At 43.2% G+C, this 24,901-nt stretch overlaps 1 protein-coding gene across 1 annotated transcript in view; it reads right to left on the bottom strand.

Moving 5' to 3' along the window:
• The window catches only part of DHX29 (DExH-box helicase 29), a 935,315-nt gene that overhangs the window by 333,196 nt on the left and 577,218 nt on the right, over positions 1-24,901 (bottom strand). The window contains exons 12-13 of the mRNA XM_069222079.1: positions 24,737-24,880; positions 22,776-22,952 (exon numbers count right to left, since the gene is read on the bottom strand). Of these exons, the coding sequence (XP_069078180.1) occupies positions 22,776-22,952; positions 24,737-24,880 (321 nt within the window). The remainder of the gene's footprint in view (positions 1-22,775; positions 22,953-24,736; positions 24,881-24,901) is intronic.

The raw sequence follows: 24,901 nt of genomic DNA on the forward strand, positions 1-24,901 counted from the left end.
TATGTACTCTGCAGAAGTAACGCCAATATTTTGGCACTGCTCCTGCAGAGTACATCAATAGCGTCAATAAAAATTATGCTATTGCCCCCTACCCTGCTCCATGGTGCGCTGTATATTAAATACGGTGCACACATGGTGGCAGTAGAGGAGGCGGCGCTAAGGTGCGCAAGGAAAGTGGCGCTGCACTAGGTGCAGCACCACTTTCCTTAAATATGCCCCAAAGTGCTGATATAACTAAAGGACGAAGTTTTTGTGGCCCACCTCTCTCTTCCTGAAGAATGCCCAATTATGTTTTATATTGAGGGTTGTCAGAGAGGGGTGTGGACCAATTTACCCCAAGTCAATAACATGCGATAATAAAAAGTTGAAAACCCACTTTTATGTCCAAGTATGAGATTTCGAGCTTGCAACTTGTTATGATTTGTAATATGAAATTAGTACTCCGAGTCAAGATGATGAATCCAAGTGTATTTATTGATGCCCATTTGGCCAGAGGATCAAGGACATTTGTTGATGTCCTTTTTGGACACATGTTTTGCCCCTATGGTGGTTTCACCTGGGGCTTTTTCAAGGCTGTAAATAATGTGTAATGGTGAGATCAGTAATGAGAGTAATCTCAAAGCAAGTAAATTTAGCTGTGAAAGCGCTGCAATGTGGTGTAGATAGAAAATATAACTCAATGTACCCCGTGAGTTGAATGTAGTTGTGAAAGAGGAAGAAGATAAGTCGCTTAGCCTGTGGAATAAAGTATCAAGAGGATCCAAGACAGATATTTGTGACCCGATTTTCAATTGATGTTGTCAGTGAGTCATTCATGTTAAGGTAAGAAGGCAATTAGTAATATTCTTTACTAAGATATTAATGGTTCATGCGCCTATATGTTTGTAGCCTCGTTGGAAGAACTGATGCTGGCAAGAGATAGTTAATAGTGTTGCTTAATGTGTGTGCATTAGCGTAGCTTAGTATATAGTTATAGTGACACCAGAGGGTGGATGCAAAAAAGGTTACTCATACCTAGTAGTACTCATCAGAAGGAGTCCATTACTTGGGTCAGTGAAAGTAATCTGGATGAAGATGACACATAAGCAAACATTCTCTTTAGCTTGTCAATTTGCACATAAAAATTACATTTAAGAATAGGTGTTCTAGTAAACGGTGAATGAACATATTTTCTGAGCAAAACGATTGGTACGAAGCTATTATGTCCGATGTAGTTAGAAGGCACGGCTATTATACAAATAATTAATGTAAGCATAATGCATATTAATAGAACGGAGTGCCAAGTTCTGCGAAAAGATTCAAACAAGGAGCAAGAAGTCACAAAAGAGTACACATAAATCGTAAAATAATACATATACTATAACTACATACTAACCTACTCTAACAGACGTTGGTTGGAAGTGCTGCGGAGATTCTGGAGCGCAACGTGAGCCTTTGCCGGGTGGTTCGCGGCAGGACAGGACGGGGCTCGGCAAGGTCGCGAGCCCGAGTGCAGAGCAGAAAATTGAGATTCGGGCTGCAAATTTTCAATAGTGGCGGCAGGTCAACTGGACCGGGCGGCGCCCCGGTAGTAGCGGCAGTAGCTGGTAGTGGCTGGCTGGCAGGAAAGAAGCTTGGAAGTGCTGGTAAGTGCAGGCAAACTGTAAGGTGTGAGGGTAGGGCAAGGGGGAGTTGCTGCTCTCCCGGTCGCTATCGCCCCCACCTTCAGCAGTGCCTCTGGCCCCAGCTTTTGCCCCCAGTTGTCCCCAGTCGAGCTATCAGCAGTGCCATCTGCTCCACCTCCCTAGTCTTGTTGGAACAGCATACAGGGTCCGGAGAGGGACGGAGTGACAGACGGAAAGGGCCCAGAGAGACCAAAGGGCCCAGATGTCGTAAACATCATAACAAGCGGAGGCACAGGCACGCAGACACTCAGAGGTGTGCAAGACACTTCCAGGCTTCTAGGCTCCCAGGTGCCTCCAGATTGTACAGTTCAGATCCATGGGGTAAAAGAACATAGAGCATTGCAACACAGAACCTCAGAAACTAAGCAGGAAAAGGTGTAGAAACTGGTGGCAACTCCTTAAAAGACTTGGTTGTAGGCAGCCCTATCAGCAGAAGTAGCCAGCAATAGTTTGACACATTACGCATATTTAAGCGTCTCTCATCTGAGAAAGAATTGGCTAGAATATTCAGACCCAGGGCCGGCAGCAGGATGACATTAACACGTTGAAGGAAACAATCTACAAAGAGGCAAAGGCAAGGCTCCCATGAGCCAAAAAGCGAATCCATAGAAAGGAAAATACCTCCAAACCCGGCACAATCAAAGGATTCACTTTACAAATCTCAAAGCCAGGGCAGACAGGCAGGATATAAAATCACAGATTTCTTGCTTTCGAAGAGGGAGTCGAATTCCATCAACACCTCAAAAGGTTTGTTTTTTGCCAACAATACTGAGATAATAGACACGGTTGATGTGGAGACAGCACAGGACGTGAAAAGGTCTTGTGCTGATCTGGGAACAACAAATACACCAAACCCTTTGCCTAATAAAACCGGCTTAACAATAAATGCAGAAATTCACAGATGTTACCAAAATGACACCTTTTCCACTTTAAATCTGTGCAACTGGAACAACTGGGGGGAGAGTTTGTGCTGCACCTCATATCCCAAACACCCTCTGCAAGATAATGACACTGACTGCATTATAATAGAGGAAAATCCAGTATTATATCTCTCAGATATTTGTCCCGACATACAACCAGACACACAGATCGTAAATAACAAAACAAAATTGAGTCCCATCTGCAGCTCAAGCTCACCAAGGAAAGATTACTCACTTTGAAAAATAATAACCTCACCAACACCTGACACGCACGTAACTTAAGTAGTCGCGGTAAAGGAGCGACAACAGGAATCCGACGCCCCAGGGGTCCACAAAATGGGGACCAAACCAAACGGAGACCCATTAACATCAGGAGATTCGTGGAAGGCTCTGCTATCAACAATGGACGCGATGTCGGCAGCCATTCAATTTCAAGCCAACAAACAAGATACTCAGGTAGACTTACTTAATATCCTGGCTGTCTACATTGTGAGCATTGACAACAAGCTTCAAACATTGAACAATCTAATAAAGAGGGCTCAAACACACTCCTACACCCAGCAGGTGACATGTCAGTGTGCCACTATAGGTGAGAACTCACAAAGAACCCTGGAAATGTTAAATGACATCTTGAAAGAGGTAAAAGGCCAGACCCTAAAACTCAAGATCACTTAGGCAGTAATGGGGACAAGGCCCTCGGAACCCAAGTGAACAAGGAAAGCACACAAAATGTGGAGGATCCCCCTCATGAAAGCATTAATCTCAGGGAAAACTGTCCTTCTGGAACGGAAAGGAATCAGAGTAACATAGAGGGAAGACCACACCCCAGCACACAAGCAATAAGCCCAACCATGGGCGAATTGAAGGAATCAGCTGTTATTAATTCTATAGTGGAGGAAACCTCTCTTACAAAAAGGGAAAAGAAATGCCAAAGGAAAGCACGGAAAAAAAAACCAAAGGGGGTCCAGCAATGTAATATATGGAAATAATTTGCTAAATTTAATGGCTTGCAGAGTAAGTGTGATGCTATTAATTGTGTTTGACCAATGACTGTGTGTTTCATCACTGCGCATATTAGTTGCTCAATGTTCACCAGTAGCACATTATATGTTTTGTTCAGTTTAGCTGCCTATTGGCTTTGACATGGCATTAGCCATTACCTTCTGTATTCAGGTCGGGTGCCTATTGGCTTTGACATGGCATTAGCTATTACATTCTGTATTCAGTTTAGTTGCCTATTGGCTTTGACATGATATTAGATATTACATTTGATATTTAGGTTAGCTGCCTATTGACTTTGACATGACATTACATTTGATATTCAGCTTAGCTGCCTATTGGCTTTGACATGACATTAGACATTACATTTGATATTTAGGTTAGCTGCCTATTGGCTTTAACGTGGAGTTAGACATTGCAGTTGAGACATTGCAGATGTCTGTGTTTTTCCAAGCTGTGTTTTTCCACAAGATGGACCAAGCTGTTTTCTTCACACCAGACCTCAGCTGATAAGAGCAAGTAGATTTTGTGTTTACCTCGCAATCCAGTCTGAGAACGAGGAGCTCAGGAGAACTGGCCCCTCTCCAATGTTCTTCGGCTCTCACACTGAGTTTGCTTTTAAGGATGACTCTGGGCTACAGTGAGTTAGATTTGAATCTGCTTGACTTCAGACGGGAACTAGACGTCAGTTGCCCGTCTCCCGTTTGGGTGGAGAATCTCTTTCTCGCAGTTGACCGGAGTCATCAACTTGCAGACCCCAGAAAGATGAAGCTGAATATAGGCCCTACCGCCTTGCCCATACGGTGATGAATTTGACTTTTATGCTTTGCAGTTATACTATAATAATATAATCACATCTATTTGCTGTGTACATTGCAACTGAGTAGTACTTTGATATATTTTGCTTTCATTGCTGCGACTACTTTTGAACGTGTGCTTCCAATCTACTAATTTCGTCTCTCAGGAACTTGTGGGTGGGGAATTAACAACAATAAATGTCTTCTTTAAACTCAGAAGTGATTCCAGAGAGGTTCTGTAAGCTTGGTTATGAGATAAGAGGGAAAGCAGAACAGTAAGGAATTAGGAAGAACAGATAATAGTAATAAAACAGTAAGCAGTCCCCTAAAAGACCTGTCTCCAAAGGTGAGCGGGGCGGTAGCCCCACGTATGGTGAGGTGGCCTCAAGAGAACCACAGGGAAAAAAGCAAATCTGCCAGTGCCCAGAACAGGGAATTCAGTGGGTTAATGGCAGGCTGGAAACTGTCAAAATTGGGGAATATAACACCCAATGTGCAAGCACTGAACATAACACGATCACAAATAAACCAGTCTGTGGGAAACAACAAACAGATTTCAGACCAAAGTCAATATACCTTGTCAGACAAGTGCTTAAACAGTGCGGCACAAAAAAGAATTCCAGGACACCAGACATCGCACGATAAAGTGGTTTTAAAGGATAATAAACTACTTCTAATCCCTTGCTATGACTCGAAGGGGGCATTTGACATTCTAAATAGAGGCACCATATTGAAGTTAATAAAAGCAATTCAGCCCCTGGCACATATTTCTACAACAGAACTGATGACCGTTGAGTTTACGCCACATCCCAAAAATAAAGACAAAGAGGCAACACCGACATCTTGGGCTACGTCTGCCCTTATTGACCAAATTTTAGCACATCAAGAAACGTTTAGTGCATGGGGCATTGTTTTGCAAAAATTAGAACCGCTTCGATACCCCAATCTTTTGATTATGGAACAAAAGAAAAGCGGCTTGATTTTAAAAGGGGCCATGGGAGTAGAAACTTCCCCAAGCAGACGGGAACACCTAACAATAGTAAAGCACCAAAGCCTGCTTCATCGAGTACGTACCAACAGGTTTTTATTGGTATGCCCTCGACAGTCAAACAGGTTTGAAGGCAACACTCAAACGACAATAGTCATAATTGGTCCTGATGAAAATCCAGAAAACATCAATATATGTTCCTGGAATACTCATGGTCTAAAAAATCTGGTCACTGATGAGGCGGCTCTAAGTTTCCTACAGCAGTTTGAAATCATCATGTTGCAGGAAACATGGTGTATGGAGCCGATACAAATTCCCGGATTTACTGGGACGGATGTCTCGGCAAAACAACCTCAAAAACATGGACACCCCAAGGGGGGCCTCACAACATACTGCTCTACGAAAATCAACTGGGTGATAAACAGATTGACTTGGGAATCGAATGGCTGCTACCAATAAAGTTGGAACATCGGGTTTCATCAGATAACAACAGAACCTTGCTACTGATCAATGTATACATTCACCCAAATAAAACACAAAACAGTGAAAATATGGAAACATTGATCAGCATTATAAACGTGCTACAGTAGCAAAACAAGAACGCAATTTTTATTGTGTCTGGTGATTTCAACCTAGATTTGAGAAGGGGCAGCACAAAACACCTCAACGGAACATACGTGAATACAAAGTTTGATAACTTGGGTTTGTGCTGCCTCCCCGAGGATGCTTCATCTGCACAAGTAACCTTGTCAAGTGGTACCAAAAAATCTAATATCGACTTCACATTAATAAACGAAACCGCACTGTCACTGATCTTGGCATACAGGATCCAACAACGCACTGAGAGCGATCATTTCCCACAACTTATTAAGATCAGGAATGAATGGAATCGGCTCCCCTCAGCAAACATCATAATTTCTGCTCCAGTGAATTATGATATAAAAAAATGTAAATGGAAGGGACATGGTCTAGGCAAAGTAATGGAAGAAGTGCACCGCAATGCAGGTACACTTGAAGAGCTCAAAGAAACATAAAAAAAGCGGGAACAAAAAGATCATCTACCAGGAGAACGAGTGACAGCTTGGAAGCATTTGATCAATTCCCTAATTAACAAATTTTCCATCAAAAAACGTCTCTCAATTTCGGTCACAGAGGCAAACAACAAAGTTAAGAGTGGCGGAACAGAAAAGCTATTGTATAACAACGCACTGTGTTATCAGAAAAATCAAGTCTCAAGAGAATCAAAAAAAGTCCGAAAAGACATACAATGGGGCAGGAAATCTAACCTTAGAGCCAAATACAAGAAAAATTGCTGGACGGCAAAACAGAGATACCATGAGGACTTGTGAACCAAGCTACTCATGTCTAAAAAACTGAAAAATAAATAGTTCTGGGAACCGATAAACTGATTAAATCAGGGAAAAAATTTGACACATGAACACAGGTATTGATGCAGCTACATGGGAAGCCCAAGTACAAACAATGTTCTCACCACGTGAAGGAGGAGGCCATTCAGGCAGCTGGTAACTTAGGTAAGACAAACTATGACTTCAGAGTGACAACGCAGACTGATTTATTCCTATCTGATAACGAATAAAAATATGCACTAATGAATATAGATTTTGAAAAGCTGACTAGTCTTATTAAGAAACTAAAACTGGAAGGGGCAGCTGGCCAAAAGGGTATTCCGAATGCCCTTTTCAGAGGGAACCCCTCATACTGGGCTTACTATCTGGCGCTGCTTTTTAATGTCCTCCAGTGCACTACGGGGCTAACAGAAGCATGGAAAAGTAGCATTATTCATTCAATATACAAAACAGGAAATCCAGCAACTCCCTCAAAGGCTAATAGCTCTGATAGATGTGGAAGCAAAACTCTATGCAGCCTGTCTACTGCAACAACTTGCGGAATGGATTTATGATAGGCATCTAATTCCACAATGTCAGACAGGCATGGGAGCTATCACTAACCTGGCTGCCCTGGCCCTTCTGGGAAACAAAGCCAGACTTAAGAACAAAAGGTTATTTGCATGTTTTATTGACCTGAAGATAGCTTTTGATTGTGTACCAAGACTCCGTCTAGGGGAGAAACTGAAAGGCTGGGGCTTACCCTGCAGCCTTTTTAATGCAATGATGGATCTGTTTACGGGCACTTGGGCAGAAGTAAAAATCGGGGAGGGCGGCCACCTTACCAACAGAATATCAACAGCAAAAGGATTAAAACAAGGGTGTGTACTAGCTCCCACGATGTTCAATTTATATCTTGCAGACCTAGCTGAGGCCCTTGCACCCGTAAATAGTCATCCACCAATACTGGCCAGGGAAGGAATAGCTTGGTTACAGTATGCAGCCAACATAGTTTTACTCAGCTAAACACCAGTCGGATTACAGCATAGCATTGATGCACTTCACATATATATATATAATAATAATAACAAAACAAGGTCTGGACCTGAATTTGAGTGAAACAAAGGTTGTCCGCCTGGTTGATAAGAAGTTTAAATCTGTTTCATGGTTCTTAAACGGAACCCAGTTGGAGGTCACCCCACATATAAATACTTGGGATTTACTATGGATCACCTCTTGTCTTTCAAATCACAGCTTGCTGTCGCTCAGGCCAAAGCCCACTCATTGACCTATGGCTTCAAAGTATTAAAACAAAAATTTAACTGCCCGTCATACACTCAACTGCTTTCTGTCATGGCAGCACAGCTAATGCCTACCGTCACCTACGGAGCTGAAATTATGCTGGAGAAGGAGGCAGTTTTCTTCAATCGAGTACAGACAAAGGCCTATAAATCGGTTTTCTGATTCCACTACCAGCATCTCCAGCCCAGGTCAGAGTAAATGTGCCTTCATCAAACTATGCTGGAGAATGCGTGCAGCAGAGACTGGTACCATTAATAATCTATGTTGGATTGAAATCGAGGAGCAACAGTGTTACAACGATAAAGGCACTTGGGGTCATCACTTAAACAATTGCATTAATGTGCTAGGCTTGCGAGATGCTTGGGAGCGGAACCAGGGCAAAGGGGAGTTTTATCAGAAGGCAAATGCTGTCACTAAAATGAAGTCTCTAATTTCTGATAAACATAAACTGGCAAGAAGACAGCATGCATGGTCTGTTTTAACATCATATAAAACTTTACGGGCTCAGGAATATCTAGTAGCATCCTTCAACCAGTCATTGAAACATCGGTTTATGCTTTTTCGATTCGGGTTGATGGAAACGAAAGACATGGTCCCTTTATAGAGACAACAAGTACAGACACACTTTTGCCGACTGTGTGAGTACAGATTTGAGTCATTAGAACACATTTTTTTGCGTGTGCCTGGCTTTGCTAGGCCTCAGGATATTGTATTTGAAAAAGATCCTCAGGTCATTAAATATACGCTCATGTAGGCCGGCAATTATCAGTTGGCTTAGCGGTTTCTCAATCCCATATTCTTGTCGAGGGACAAAATTTATGGAACACCAAAAAGAACTACAGAATAAACTCTAGTAAGCCGAGAGTGCATGGTTTATTAATTGGTGTTACAAGAGTTTTAAACGGTTAACTGCAGCCACAAATTAGTCAAGGTATGACTTAGTGTTAATTATGTAAGGATATTCCCTGAATTTTATTTTTTGCAACTAACAGTGCAGCTTTAATATGGGAGTAAGAAAATCAAGATTAAGAACAAGGTTGAAATTAGCAGAGCAGGTTTTAGTTACGTATAATTTAACATCATGATATGATTTAGTTTCAAATAAGCAAATTATGTTTTTAAGAGCTTCTAATTTATCTAGTAAGTATGTTAAGTATTTATGTTGGACGTATGCTTGAATTGTGATTGTTTTGATTAACCCTTTCAATAAACTTCTTCTTCTTCTATGCTAATGCATACACATTAAGCAACACTATTAACTATCTCTTGCCAGTATCAGTTCTGCTAATGAGGCAGCAAACGTATAGGCGCATGAACTACTAACACTTAGCAACGAATATTACTAATCGCCTTCTTACCGTAACATGGATGACTCATTGACAACATCAATTGAAAATCGGGTCACAAATATTTGTCTTGGATCTTTTTGATACTTTCTTCCACAGGCTAAGCAACTTATCTTCTTCCTATTTCACAACTATATTCAACTCACAGGGTACATTCAGGTATCTTTTCTATCTACACCACATTGCAGTGCACGCACAACTAAATTTATTTGCTCTGAGATTACTCTCATTAGTAATCTCACCATTACACATATTTTACAGCCTTGAAAAAGCCCCAAGTGAATCCACCATAGGGGCCGAAACACGTGTCGGCTGTCCGTTCAAAAGTCTACAAATCTTTGTACAAAAAGGACATCAACAAATGTCCTTGATCTTCTGGCCAAATGGGCACCAATAAATACACTTGGATTCATCATCTTGAATCAGAGTACTAATTTCATATTACAAATCATAACAAGTTGCAAGATCGAAATCTCATACTTGGATATAAAAGTAGGTTTTCAACTTTTTATTATCTATTTAACTAATCCACTGGTAATGGGTGGACTCTCAAAACTCACCATCATAGTAATATGTAAATTCATTAGCTATAACCGGTGGCTGAGAGGGAATGGTGCAATCCCCCTATATTATTTCAGCAATGTGTTTATCCTCATCATTCCTCTTTGACAGCCAGTGTATCAACATGACCGCTTTATCACCTTTTTCATAAACCCTCCTCTGCTCTGCATGCCATGTTTTTTTAGCCTGATTCATTCTTATTTGGGTGTACTGAAGCTTTGCTTGCTGGAGCCTATGGACAATCTCATCTGAGTAGGTGTCCTATATTCCCTCTCATATTACTCTACAGCTGACACGTGTTGGGCAAATTCCTTCTGGTGGAGTTGGTGGTAGTGTGAGGTCACAATAATATGCCCTTTAATCACTGCTTTGTATATCTCCCACATCACCAATGGTGGCTCCACTGTACATTTATTTATCTCAAAACACTGTCATGTTGCTGGCTAAGAAATCATGGACATCACGTTTTTTTAAGCCACCAAGAACTCACTCGCCATCTGTATGAAGTCAAAAGAGATCTACCGAAATCTGAAGCTTGAAAAGTGAGCGACCCAAGAGTCCACACACACACAATATTCTGTTAATGTGGCCAAGGTTTGACCTGGGTACCAGCAAGTAGTCTAGATATGAGAAAGATCTATGTGCCCTGAAAAGGTATTGCCCCAATCCTGCCTAGGGTACCTCCATAAGTCTGTGAGGCCTGTACTACTTAGGATATCTACCAAAATGGGTAGAGGCAGGTGGCCATTGAAGTCTCTGCCCAGGACAGTGAACCCCAGTGGGGCTTCCAGTAGAATTGTGCTTAGCATATTAAGGAAGGTCTCAATCGAGGTACGGGGGCACATACTGTATCAATCATAATGTGTTGGCCTTACATGTCAGGCACCATGCCATATCGCCATCCAGCATCTATCCATGATGTGATATTTCGAAAGGACAATGCTTATTTATCTGTCTCATTTTTACACAACCTAGGGGCATATTTATACTTTTTGGTGCTAAACTGCACTAACGCAGTTTTGCATCAAAAAGTTTTGCACCAGCTTGCACCATTCTTGAGTGCCAGCCGGGCACCATATTTAAGGAATGGTGCAAGCCGGCACAAAGGGTAGGCTAGCATAAAAAAATTATGTTACCCGGGTGGGGGTGGCGGTATGGGAGAAGGTGGTTTTGCAACAAAAAATTACGTTAGGCAGGTTAGATTTAAAAAAAAAAAAAAAAAAGACTAACCAGCCTAGAGTCATTTTCTGACGCAAAACCATCCATACCACGACTCCTGTCTTAGAAAAGATAGGAGTCATGCCCCTCACCCCAATGGCCAGCACAGGGGACCATTGTCCCATGGGCATGGCCATTTCACCCAGTGCCATGTAGGGTGGCCCATTTCCGGGCCCCCAATGGCACTTTAAAAAAAACAAATACTTACCTGTACTTACCTTTGATGCCCCCCCCAATCCTCCACTGTCCCTCTGGTGTGGGTGGGGGTGTCCCTGGGGGCTGGGGAGGGCACCTGTGGGCTTATTACATGGTGTTCCACCATGGAAATAGGCCCACAGGTGCCCTAACACTTGCCCTAACCCAGGTGTTAAATAATGGTCAAAGCAAGCTATGCACCATTATTTGACCACTCCTCCCCCCTGTGCATGATTTTAACTCGGGGGATAAATATGGCACCAAGGCCATAGAGTCATTTTTTGCACAGGAACACCTACCTTGCATCTCATTGACGCAAGGTAGGTATGTATGGAGTTAGTTTTGCACCAAATTTGTGTAAAATATGACGCAAATTTGGCGCGAAAGAAGTAGAAATACGCCAGCTAATTCCTTAGTTGGCAAATTCATCCTTGAAGCCGTAGGCTAAATGTTCAATTTCAGACGACCTCCAAATAACTTGGGTAGTCTCAGATCCGGAACAGGAGGATATGGACACAAAGTTCATGCTTGGAATATTTTGTGATTTTAATGATGATGGGCCCGGAACATAAGATAAAAGACAAAGACTGTTCTTTAAGATATCTTCTTTGACTCATGATACATACTTTGGTACACAAATAAGCATTGAATTAGAGTCAGAATCACATGCCAGAGGATAGCCAGGGACGCAATTATAGTTTAGAGTGATTTCTGGCCCTTATGCCTCTTTGTGCTCTGAAGCATTACTATTTTGTGGTGTTAAGCCTTGGGATGCCTCACTAGGCCCTTGTACTGTGGTGAACAGAAGCTCAGTGCCTTATAGTGACTTTTTTGCCAACATCGGAATTGAAAGTAGTACTAACTGATACTCCACTGGCTAATTGAATTGCTTTATATGTTGTTGTCACTTTTAGTCGTTAGTTTGTGATTACCTGTGGTATGATTTGCAAAGTTTCTTTGCTGAGTCATAGTTGGCTGTTTGAACAACTGATTGTGTTAAATGTACTTTATGACTGGCACAATCGCCAGTCCACCTTAGAATAGCCACTAAGACCGTAGGATGGTCAGCTCTTTCTGTCTTAGGGGCATATTTATACTCTGTTTGTGCTGAATGTTCGTCAAAAATGTTGACGTACATTCGGCGCAAACCGTGCACCATATTTAAACTTTGACACCCGAGCCCGCGGACGTCAAAATTCCTCAGTGTGCGTCATTTTTGGATGTGGGAAACTGCCTTGCGTTAATGACATGCAAGGTAGGCGTTCCCGCCCAAAAAATGACTTTAAGGCCTGTGCGCCTTATTTATACTCCAGCGTCATTTTGACGCACAAGAGGGGGCAGGCCTTAAAAAATGGCGCACAGCCTGATGTGCGCCGTTTTGTAACGCCTGGGTCAGGGCAGGCGTTAAGAGACCTGTCGGCTCACTTCCATGGTCTCTGACCATGGAAGGAGTCCAGAGGTGCCCTTCCCTGCCCCAGGGACACCCCCTGCCGCCCTCGCCCACCCCTGGAGGACACCCATGGATGGGGGGACCCATCCCAGGTAAGTTGAGGTAAGTATTTTTTAAAAAAAATTTAAAGTGGCAAGGGGGGCCTAATTTGGGCCCCCCTACATGCCACTGTGCCCAATGACCATGCCCAGGGGACAGCAGTCCCCTGGGCATGGCCATTGGGCAAGGGGGCATGACTCCTGTCTTTACTAATACAGGAGTCATTTCAATGGGGGTTGTGCGTCAAATAATGGCACAAGTCCAGTTTGAGGCATGATTTTTGCCTCAAACCTGACTTGCACCATGTTTTGACGCACAACCCCCATTTTCCCCTACGCCGGCGCTGCATGGTTTGAGTCACTTTTTTTTTTACTCAGACCAGTCCGCAGCGCCGGCTAACGTCATTCCTTAAATAAGCCGCCCACATGGCGCGTAGGAATGGCGTTAGCCAGCAGTAACACTTTTGACGCAAACCAGCGCCGGCGCTGGTTTGCGTCAAAAAGTATAAATATGGGCCTTAAAATGTTTAGTGACAGGATCTAATGATACAGGACAGGGGGCAACTGACTGGTTTAATTTATCTGTAATATTGTGATTTTGCCGAGTTTTCAGTTTTCCTATCTGGAACATCAGCCAGAGCTTGTCCCTTAGAAGGTTAACTATTTTTTAAAGGTAGTATTTCTGTTCAGACTCTGTTTGCATCTCCAGTCTCTTCTATTCATTCCTCCTTAATAGTTTGGAAGTTGGGGTGAGTTTATCAATACGTTGTTCTTCTTCAATGGTAATATCATCATTAGCTATTAGCTCTGTGTTAAATGTTGTTTAGTTTGATGCTCAGGCTAGAAATACAAGCAGCAGAAGATTATAAAAAAACAACTTGTAATTCCAATGTGTGTGATTGCCAATTAAGAGCCTTAATGGCAGTTCGCAGTGTGGAATTAATAGAGCTAAACAGACTGTTGTTTGTGTTCGTTGGAGCATATACTTGGTAAAGGAATGCCATGGAACTACACAGAAGTTCATCCAATAGCTGAGCATCCAAGTTGTGCAGTGCAAAACTTTATGAGTTGTATCATTTACTATGCACCACTGCATCTTGATTCTCAGAAAATAAATGGTGTGCATATGATTACAGTTAGATTATTGATGAATCAGCAGTGTCAGTGGCTCTTTGATGTACGTGGGCTGCAGTTTCAATAAGGAATGGTTGATTAATATTAGATTGGGAAGAACAAGTTACTAGGTGGTGTTGTGCAGCTCCACATTGTGTTCGTTCTGCCCCATAAGTGATGGAGTGAGCCGGCACGCCATTGTCAGTTTCTTATTTGACTCTTTTCGTACCCTCGGATGCTGAGCATCAAAACCAATTGGCATACCAATGTGTAGATCTCTAATTTGAGACCTATTTAGATGAGAAAAGGAGAACATCCCACAGAACGGGAAGGGGAGAAGGCAGTGAGGAATTTGAAGTTAGACACAGCATCCACAAGAAAGAGAATTCCCGAAGGCAAGCAAATTGTTCTTCTGATGGACACTTTTAACCACAGATTCTTCACCTTTAGAAGATATGCCACAGCAGCACCTTCAATGGTGTAGGGCCTGTGGAGTGGACTCATACCAAAAGGTCCTGCAGGACTGAGCGAGTGAAATAACCTTCCTGTCGGACATGGCTGTCTAGGTAGTAGTGATTTGTGAACATGTTCACTAACGCCTATGTCGTGAACTAGCAGAACGCACTGGTAGCAGCCTTGGGCGCAATGGAATGAGCCCTCAACCCTTTAGGCTGTGCTTCTTGGCCATTTAGTAGAAGGTTTTAAAGCAGAGGACTATCCATTGTGAAAGAATCATTTTTTGCACTACCTTGCCTGTCCTTGCCCCAGAGAATTTAACAAAGAACTAATAATCCATTTGATGGTCTTTGGTGCTATCAGTATAACTGCTGAGAGCTCTCCTGGCATCCAGCTGATGGAGACTCTTCCTCTTTTGAGGGGTGGGATGGAGCAAAGAACATTGGAAAGGTGATGGATTTCCCAATGTGAAAATTAGTTATTACTGTCGTCAAGAAGTCTGCCCTGGTACTCAGCATCAGCTTGTCAAAGAAAAAAGGCGTTATAAGGCAGCCTGTAGCCTTTTGACCGCAATGAAAAAGGCTGTTTTCAGAGTTAGAAGGTGAAGCAAGTGGCTGCGCACTAGTTGGAAAGGGAACACTTAACCTCTTAGCTGCTGGGCCTTCCCCCCTCCCCAGTGCTGAGCCATTTTTTGGCTATTTGGAGTAGTTCGCAATTTGGCATTCATAACTTTTTGTCCACATAAGCTATCTATGCCAAATTTGCATCCTTTTTTCCAACATTCTAGGGATTCTAAAGGTACCCAGAGTTTGTGGGTTCGCCTGGAGGAGACCAAGAAATTAGCCAAAATACAGCGAAGATTTCGTGTTTTTTTTTAAATAGGAAAAAAGGGCTGCCGAAGAAGGCTTGTGGTTTTTCCCCTGAAAATGGCATCAACCAAGGGTTTGTAGTGCTAAAATCACCATCTTCCCAGCTTTCAGGAACAGGCAGACTTGAATCAGAACCCACATTTTTCAACACAATTTTGGCATTTTACTGGGACACACCCCATTTTTATTATTTGTTGTGCTTTCAGCCTCCTTCCAGTTAGTGACAGGAATGGGTGTGAAACCAATACTGGATCCCGGAGAGCTAAACATTTCTGAAAAGTAGTCAAAATTCTGAATTCACCAAGGGGTCTTTTGTGTAGATCCTAAAAGGTTTTGCTACAGAAAATAACAGCTGAAATAAAAAAAATATTGAAATTGAGCTAAAAAAAACAGCAATTTTTCTCCACGTTTTACTCTGTAACTTTTTCCTGCGATGTGAGATTTTTTAAAGCAATATACCGTTACATCTTCTGGACTCTTCTGGTTGCGGGGATATATAGGGCTTGTAGGTTCATCAAGATCCCTAGGTACCCAGAGCCAAAAAATGAGCTGCACCTTGCAATGGGTCTTCATTCTATACCGGGTATACAGCAATTCATTTGCTGAAATATAAAGAGTGAAAAATTGGTATCAAGAAAACCTTTGTATTTCCAAAATGGGCATAAGATAAAGTCTTGAGAAGCAGTGGTTATTTGCACATCTCTGAATTCCGGGTTGCCCATACTAGCATGTGAATTACAGGGCATTTCTCAAATCGATGTATTTTTTACACTGTGGGTAGGCCTAGCGCCCGAGACAGGAAATGCTCCAAAACATAACGTGGACACATCACATTTCCCCAAAGAAAACAGAGCTGTTTTTAGGAAAGTTCCTTGCTTTGGATTTTGGCCTCTAGCTCAGCCAGCACCTAAGGAAACCTACCAAACCTGTGCATTTTTTAAAACTAGACACCTAGGGGAATCTAAGATGGGGTGACTTGTGAGGCTCTCACCAGGTTCTGTTACCCAGAATCCTTTGCAAACTTCAAAATTTGGCCAGAAAAACACTTTTTCCTCACATTTCGGTGACAGAAAGTTGTGGAATCTGAGAGGAGCCACAAATTTCCTTCCACCCAGCGTTCCCCCAAGTCTTCCGATAAAAATGGTACCTCACTTGTGTGGGTAGGCCTAGCGTCCGCGACAGGAAATGCCCCAAAACACAACGTGGACACATCACGTTCTCCCAAAGAAAACAGACCTGTTTTTTTTTTTTTTTTTCACAAAGTGCCTTGCTGTGGACTTTGGCCTCTAGCTTAGCCGGCACCTAGGGAAACTTACCAAACCTTGCCATTTTTCAAAACTAGGCACCTAGGGAAATCCAAGATGGGGTGACTTGTGGGGCTCTCACCAGGTTCTGTTACCCAGAATTCTTTGCAAACCTCAAAATTTGGCCAAAGAAACACTTTTTCCTCACATTTTGGTGACAGAAAGTTCTGGATTCTGAGAGGAGCCACAAATTTCCTTCCACCCAGGGTTCCCCCAAGTCTCCCCATAAAAATGGTACCTCACTTGTGTGGGTAGGCCTAGTGCCCGCGACAGGAATAGATAACACAACGGTCAATGTTGGTCCTTACATGAGGGCAACTGTTGACCCTGGGGTGACCCATTCCTGACGCAGGCACTAGATACAGGCACTCAAATGGGGTAGTGGTTTTATCAGGACAGACGGGGAAACACTGGGTGGTAGGAATTTTGTGGATCGCAGCATATGCCTGTAGTTTGTGTGACAGACATGCGAAAAAATAGAGTTTTTATTCAACATTTCAGCTTTGCAGGGTATTCTAGGTAAGAAAACTTGGGGGAATCCAAACAAGTCACACCTCTGTGGACTCCACTGGATGTCCAGTTTCCAGAAATGTCTGGGTTTAGTATGTTTCCCTATATGGCTGCCGAGCCCAGGTCCAAAAACATAGGTGCCTGCCTTACAAAACCAGTTTGTTTTGTGATAGATAATTTTGATGTCTCCACAATACGATTTGGGCGGTGGAATATGGGGCTGAACTAAATTGGGGAGCATCCAAGAGAGCATTCTCTCTCTCTCTGTGCTTGCCGCCGTATGCACCTGCTCTCTGGGTTGGGCTAACCTGCTATTGTTCGTTGCACAGACTGTGCTTGCGAAGGGACAGCAGGACTGCCCTCATCACCGCCCTCATAATTACTGGAAGAGGAGCTATCGAATGGGACTCCTCTGACTGAAAAATCACTCCCCGAGTCTGCGCCATTGTCCTATCCCTCAGATGCTGTCTCAGTATCTGCTGTCTCAGTCTCTGATCCTATGTCAGAGCGCTCCTCTATAACCCGAGTGAGGGCTTGAGCAGCAGTCATCCAACGGAATGCCATCTCTGCTACTGGCTAAACTGTTGCCCTAAAACACTAGACTACGTAGACAGTCACACAATTGCTGGTGGATGGGTGTGTGTGTGTGTGATACGTGCAACAGTAGAGGTCACCTTTCCTTCGCTTTTTCTCTCAATCAGCACGTTCTTTCAAGACACTCAAAAAACACCCTGTCACATACCAATCGTCACAGTCTTTAGCACCCCTAGCGCCACTCCCATGTCCTCCTTGGATTCCCTCACTACCACCCAGTAAAAGTGCCCTTCATCTCTCCCTAGCCACCCCCCGCACATACATTTCATTTGTATTATAGCGCAGGTAATGGCTGACTTTATTAATGTACTCAGCTATTTACATAAAATACAGATTTGCTCTTTGCAGTAGGCATATAAACCATCTGCGCTACTTTATGGCATCAAAACTGCCACTAGACAAAAGTCTGATCCTTTTGTAGCAGAAACATAATCACAAGACTTACTTGACTTTTTTATTGCTGCCTAAAAGCTACAGTTGAAACGCGTCAGTTGAAGTATGCATTGCTTTGAAGATGCAAGCTGCAACTGCAAGACAACTGGTGGCAAATATATATTATATGTGGGTCCGGTTTTCCTGGGGGGCCGATCGCAGCCCCCAGGGAAACCACACATGCATTGACAAAAGTGACATATATATATATATATATATAGAGAGAGAGAGAGAGAGGGAGAGAGAGAGAGGGAGGGAGGGAGAGAGAGGTCGTGATCTATATATCTATATCTATATCTATATATATATATATTTTTTTTTTGTAGTTGTATGGTTTCCTTGGGGGGCCATAATGGCCCCAAGGCAAACCATACAACTACTAAAAAAAATGATTGCCCCACAGGGGGTAACCCTGCTCGCATGCGACCCCCTGTCAATTTTTTTTGTTTTTTTTATTTAGCCCCTGGGAGGGCACGATTGAGCCCCCTTCAGGGGACACCTACCTTTTTTTTTTTTTTTTTTTTAAATGCCCTCGGGGCGGGCCAGCCCGTTTGCCGAGGGGGTCGGCCCCCTCCCCCAAGTGAAATCCCTGGTGTCTAGTGGTCCAGCTGTGCTGCGATCGAGGGCCAGGAAACCTGTTCAGTAAGGCCTCGTTTGAAAGGGGAGAGTCTCTCCTTTCAAACGAGGCCTTCTCGAATGTCGGGACGTCAAAACAGTGACATCACAAAGGGGCGGGTGGGGGCCCAGGGGAGACACAGAAGATCTTCTGTGTCTCCTGGGGTGTTTTTGAAAAAAAAAAATCCTCCCTGGTGTCTGCCACTGGTTGTGACCCGCACCAGGGAGGCACTCAAGGGGCTAAGGAAAGTCAGGACCAAGCTGAGGTCTTATTGTGCCATCACAAATTGTTTGGTAGAAATAAAAGGGTGTCAAACCTTTAATAAAATGCATCACAACCGGGGACATAAACAAGGATGGTCGATCCAGCAAATTCAAAAAGGTCAATAAAACCAACACAATAAACTTTAAGAGTGCCTAAAGCAAGGCCAGTTTGTGCCAAGGATAAAACAAAAAGCAATACATCCAACAGTTTGGCTCATAAGGGATCTGTGTTGCGGACAACACACAAGGACACAAATGTGTCCAATAAATGGACTGTGTAGGAAGATACCTAGGGGCATATTATTGAAAAGTAGTGCTGCACCTAGGTCAGCGCCACGTTTCTTGCGCCCCTTAGCACACCCATAACGCCACGATGGTAGCGCCGTATTTTTAATATGGTGCACCATGGTGGTAGTTAGGGTGACTAGCATCATAATTTGTGATGCTAGTCCGGCATTTTGCAGGACTAGTATCACAAATTATGACGCTAATCCTGCAAAGCACCCAGAGGCCCATTGTAATCAATGGTAGCCTCTTTTTAACGCCTGCACTTAGAAGGCATTAAAAAATGCAGATAAAAATGGTGCAGAGGAATCTCATAGAGTGGCAGGTCAAACGCACTCAGCTGCTGCTGTTCAATCTCCATGCATAGAGGTGTAGAATGCGCAGGCTCAGATGCAGAAACCTGCACTACTGCTACGAGAAGAAATCCTCACATGGCAGACACTTATTCGGAGGACAAATGGTCATACCCAGAAGTTCCAGGTACCACACTCTCCTGGCCCAATCTGGAGCCACTAGGATGACTTGAGCATGGATGTTCCTGATTTTCTCCAGAGCTTGGGCCAGGAGAGACAGTGGCAAATAGGAGTATAGCAGCCCAGTGCTCCACTGTTGCCTGAATGAGTATCCTAGACAGAGCTTTCTTGAAAACTCCAAAGTTTTGACATAGCACATTTCCGACTATGGTGAAAAGATCCACCCAAGGTTTTTCCTACTATCAGATGTCCTGTTTCATTGGTGATTCACTAGGTGCCACCTAAGCTCTTTTAAGATCCTGACAGGTGGTTCAAAATCAGAGAAATACCTGATGCTTCAGCCAATTGCAGAGGAGAAAGGCCTCCTGGCACAAGACTCAGGACCCCACTCTGCCCTCCTTGTTCAGTTCCATATGACAGTTGTGTGGTCCGTCAGAGCCTGTAGCAGCCTACCCCTGATGGGCTTCAGGAAAAGCTTTCAACTCCAAACGAGTGGCCTGGATTTACAACAGATATGTGGAGCTGTGTTTCCACTAGATACCATAGTCCTCCGATTTCCTCCTCATCTAGATGACAGCCCTTGCCCAGTAGGGACACATCCGTCACTACCATCAACTCTGGAAGGGGAAGAGAGATGGGCCTGCCGCTGGTCATGTTGCGGTTTAGCAGCCACCACTCAGAGTCTTGTGCAGTCTCCTCTGAAATCTGGATGACATGCGACAGGTTCCTTAATGCTTGGTCCACTGAGACTTCAGAACCTACTGCAGTGCCTGCATATGCCACCTGGTGAAACGGACAAGCAGGATGCATGAGGCCATCAGGTCCAAAAGCTCCAGAACTCCTCTCACAGAGATCCAGGCCCAAGGCTGAAACCATAAGATCATAGCTCAAATGTCCTGAAATTGTTGTGATGGAGGAAAGGCCTTTAATGGCACCATGTCCAAAACAGCTCCTGTAAAAGGAAGCCTCTGCAAAGGAGTGTGCCTTTGGCTGATTGATCGAGAACTCAAATGATATAAGCAGGTTTGCAGTCATCTGGAAGTGGTCACGACTGCCAGTGGTGAGTCAGCCTTCAACAGCCAGTCAAAGAGGTAAAGGACAGCTGGTATCCTTGACCTCAAAGATGGGCAGTGAATACAATACCACCATCACTTTTAGAGCACCTGAGAGGCACTGGTAAGGCCAAAGTGGAGTACAATAAATTGAAAATGCTCCTGGCCTACCTCAAGCCACATGTAGCGTCTGCGGGCCTTCAGACTGGCACAAGAAATTAGGCATGCTGAATGTCCAAGGCAACCACCCAGTCATCTGGATCTAAAGCAGAGAGATCTTGGGCCAAAATGAACATTTTTGAATTTGTCATTCCAGAGGAAGGCGCTCAGAATGTGAAGATCCAAAATAGGTCATTGGCCCCTGTCCTTCGGTTAAAGGCAAAAGTGGGAGTAGTATCCCTACACTTTTGTGGTCAACGCCCTCTCGATGGTCCATTTGACCAACAGAGACTGACCTCTTGCAACAAGTTGGGTAGGTGCTGCTCCTAACGCCACTCTGATGTAGGAAGGAGTTGAAGTGGGTCGGAAAGGAATGTTGGGGTTGGATAATCTAGGAGATCCGTATGTCAGATGTAATGGCCGGTCACCACTGAGGAAAATAAATCCTGCCTCCCATTGGGTGGCTGTGCGCTGTTAAGTGCAACCTAAAGCGGCTTGGAGGCTGATGCCACAGGGGTGGAGGATCAAAAGGAACTGTGTTGCTGGTGAACTGCCCAATGGCTGCCTGATCCCTTTCCTTTGCCCCGAAAGGACTGGGGTGATTTATGGAATTGTGGCAGGCCTAGCAATGCCTATACGCCAGCCCCCAGGAGTAACCTCAAAGGTGCCTGGGCTGGAGAGGAAACTACCAGACAGTGGCAGAAAAGCCCAATTAATGTGATGAGGCTCTGCTTTTGTTAAAGCACTGAAGAGCGGAATTGGTCTTTTCGCGAAAGAGACTGGGCCCATCAAAAGGCATATGTATGTGTATCCCTGGGGGGATGGCCACAGTAAGGAAAACAAGCAGCGAATGAATGCAAGAAACAATAGGCCTGTGTAGATACAAGACTGAAGGCTGTCAAGGCTCGTGAGGTCACAGATCTTTTACCTGTCCGCTCTCCTGTCTCCTGTTGCCACTTCACACAATTACTGCATATACAGTCATTTGCTGGGTATAATGACAGCTCTAGTGGTTAATGCACTTGTTGTGGTTAAGTCAACATGGCAAATAGTGTTTACTTTTCTTCCTCTGACTGCAAAGTCAGTGTATTTTGAAGTGAATTACATGACAATCTTGCACAGGTGCAGGGGATGTGCAAGAAAAGGCTGTAAGATATCTACTCTTTTCTAACACAACACTTAAATATCCGTAACTGAACTATACACATATTTAAAAATATATTAGCCAGCTAGAAAAGTACCAAGGAAGCACTTTCTTTTGCAATCCTGAAGTGGGATGGAAACGAAGATTTTAACAGCATCACAACAAATCAAGACACTTTAGTTGGTGATGTTTCTTGTACACAACAATTGGCTACCACACCGTGTTTTAATAATATATTTGATACAATGTGCTTCAAAATGCCCCACCAGGTACATAGTGCTTTTTTACCACTCTCCATTTTCTATATTTGTTATTTGTGTGATGCCTGGATTTTTCACATGCCCTGTAACTTCAGTGACGTAACATATATGGCAGCATGCCTACGATGAAAATTGTTCTTACACCAGTGGTCCTGTGAGTACACCGGGGCAAAGAATATTTCACTGGGGCCAGCACAGATCCGGCTCAGTAATAGCTGCTGGATCCAGATGGATCCCCTTCATTTCCAGCTTTGGGTATGTTTCTTCCAGTTCTTAGGCTGTAGCATTTCAATGCACAGCTAAAGTTTGTGATGAACATCCTTTAATATTGGGCTTGGTGCACCTGTGCCCTTGTCTGGTGAAGACTTTTAGAAACTTAAAAGCAATAAGTTGCACAAAACAAGCAAAGCCTAGTATGTACCTCAACGGGGTAAGTTCTTCCTGAAATCTTAATGATGGGGCAGTATGTGAAATACTTGGAAAACTTCTCACTGTCAACCGTGGCGCTCATTAAAATGATGTGCAGGTCAGAACGCTTCTGTAAAATCTCCTTCAGTATAATGAGCAAGAAATCAGACTGGACACTTCTTTCATGAACCTGTTGTGAGCCAGAAACACAAAATAGAGGTTAATGGGCCGGCAGAAGTAGGAGACTGGTGAACAGTTCTAGGATGAACACATACTATTGAACAGAATAGTTTTTCTTTACCTCTCATAAACCTGCCTCCTCAAAACTTAATACCTTTTTTAACAGAGCCTCACTTTGAAGAACCAGAGCAATAACGACAGAATCCTTCGTTACTGTAGACTGCTAATTAAATATTACATTAATAAAGCATCTGAACCCAGTGGATGATTAAGACAGCTCAATTACATGTCATACATTATTCCAAAACGAACACAAACATCTTGTTTTACCAATTTGTTTGACTGTAAAAGTGGCAACCTAGACATACATCATGAACTACTCATATGATGAATTCTATGACTTGGAATCAGTACCGAATAATATCATAAACATAAAAGTGAAAAAGTGTTTTTTATTGAGTAAGTCCCCAATGCCAAGAATGAAAATTTAAGAGACCTAGTAAAGCCGGTTATGTTGGAATTTTAAGAAATATGACTGGAGTTATTCTTATAAACAGTTACATGAAAGCGCAAAACACAAAGGGACATATTTATCAATCTTTCACACAGCACAATGCAGCAAGCCACCTTGCTGTGCAAAAGGAGTGTACTGTAGTTAACAAAAGGAGTGCACTGTAGTTAACATAATTTGGTTCATTCCTGCCATTTCCTAGTGCTGGTGCACTTTTGGAAGCCTATCGTCAACGCAGACACTCTTGCATCATATTGCAAGGGTACCTCCATTGTAGGCAAGATGGTTTTTGTGCAGGAAGGGGAATCTTCCTGCATACAAATAATCCTTAAATGCATTTTCCTCTTTCTATCTCTTTCATTCTGCAGCACACTTAGAAAGAGGAAACAATGAGAACAAATAGAGATATTTCTCCTCATTTCACCTCTGGTGGGGAGGCGTACAATTCTGACACAGTCCCAGGTCTACCAGTGTTGGCAAATCAGGGAATGTGTCAGAATCCATGGGTGGATGCGTAAGAACACCCAAGCTCCATCCATGACATGCCTCTGTGCTGCAGAGAAATGCAAGGCAGCGGCTTGTGCTGCCTTGCGTTATTCTGGATTTATCAAGCAACGCAGGACCACGCAAGGTGGTCTTTAGTGGCTTGATAAATTTTATTTAGGTTTTGTGTCACCCTTGCACTCCCTTGCATGGTGCAAGGGTGACACAAATCTTGATAAATCTGTCCCAAGGAGTGAAAGAACATGGTCAGGGAAAAAACACAGATACAGGCTCATGCTCTTACCATTGAAAGACCCTTCCCTTGCAAGTTCGGACGCTACTCGATGGCATAGGAAAGGATTAAAGAAATTCTGAGCAGTTGGCAAAAGGGAATAGTGGAACAGCCACATATCAGTCATGTGACGTAGATAAGTACTTACGTAAGAAAAAGCACACAAGATAGCAATGTCTTTGAGTTTAAGGATATCCAGGGGTAGTAAACTTAACCAGGTACACTATGTATAACTTACACTGGGCCAATCTAACAACGATTAGCTTGCAGTAAACCAAACAAACACATGCTGGCATTTTACAGATTTTAGCCAAGAAAACTAAATAAGCCTATAATTCGAAATTCAATTAAATCGTAAGCGTTCTATTTGTCCACTAAAAAGAATACATTTTAAAAACTTATTATGAACCAACCCGGTGTATAACTTCTAGTCTGTTTTTACCTTGTAGACATTTACAAAATCTTTTAAAGCTAAATAACATGTTCTAAAAATATCTGAGTTACTAACCTCGTCTACAATCACATGTGAAACATTTGTTAATAAACCATCGTCCTGCAGCTTCCGGAGAAGAACTCCTGTGGTACAGTAAAGCAGCCTAGTAAATTCTCCAGTTCGTGATTCCATTCTAATCTGGTAACCGCACAAAGAATTCTGGTAAACAAAGGAAAAAGA

Source organism: Pleurodeles waltl, chromosome 1_1 (assembly GCF_031143425.1).
Source record: "Pleurodeles waltl isolate 20211129_DDA chromosome 1_1, aPleWal1.hap1.20221129, whole genome shotgun sequence".
NCBI lineage: Eukaryota > Metazoa > Chordata > Amphibia > Caudata > Salamandridae > Pleurodeles > Pleurodeles waltl.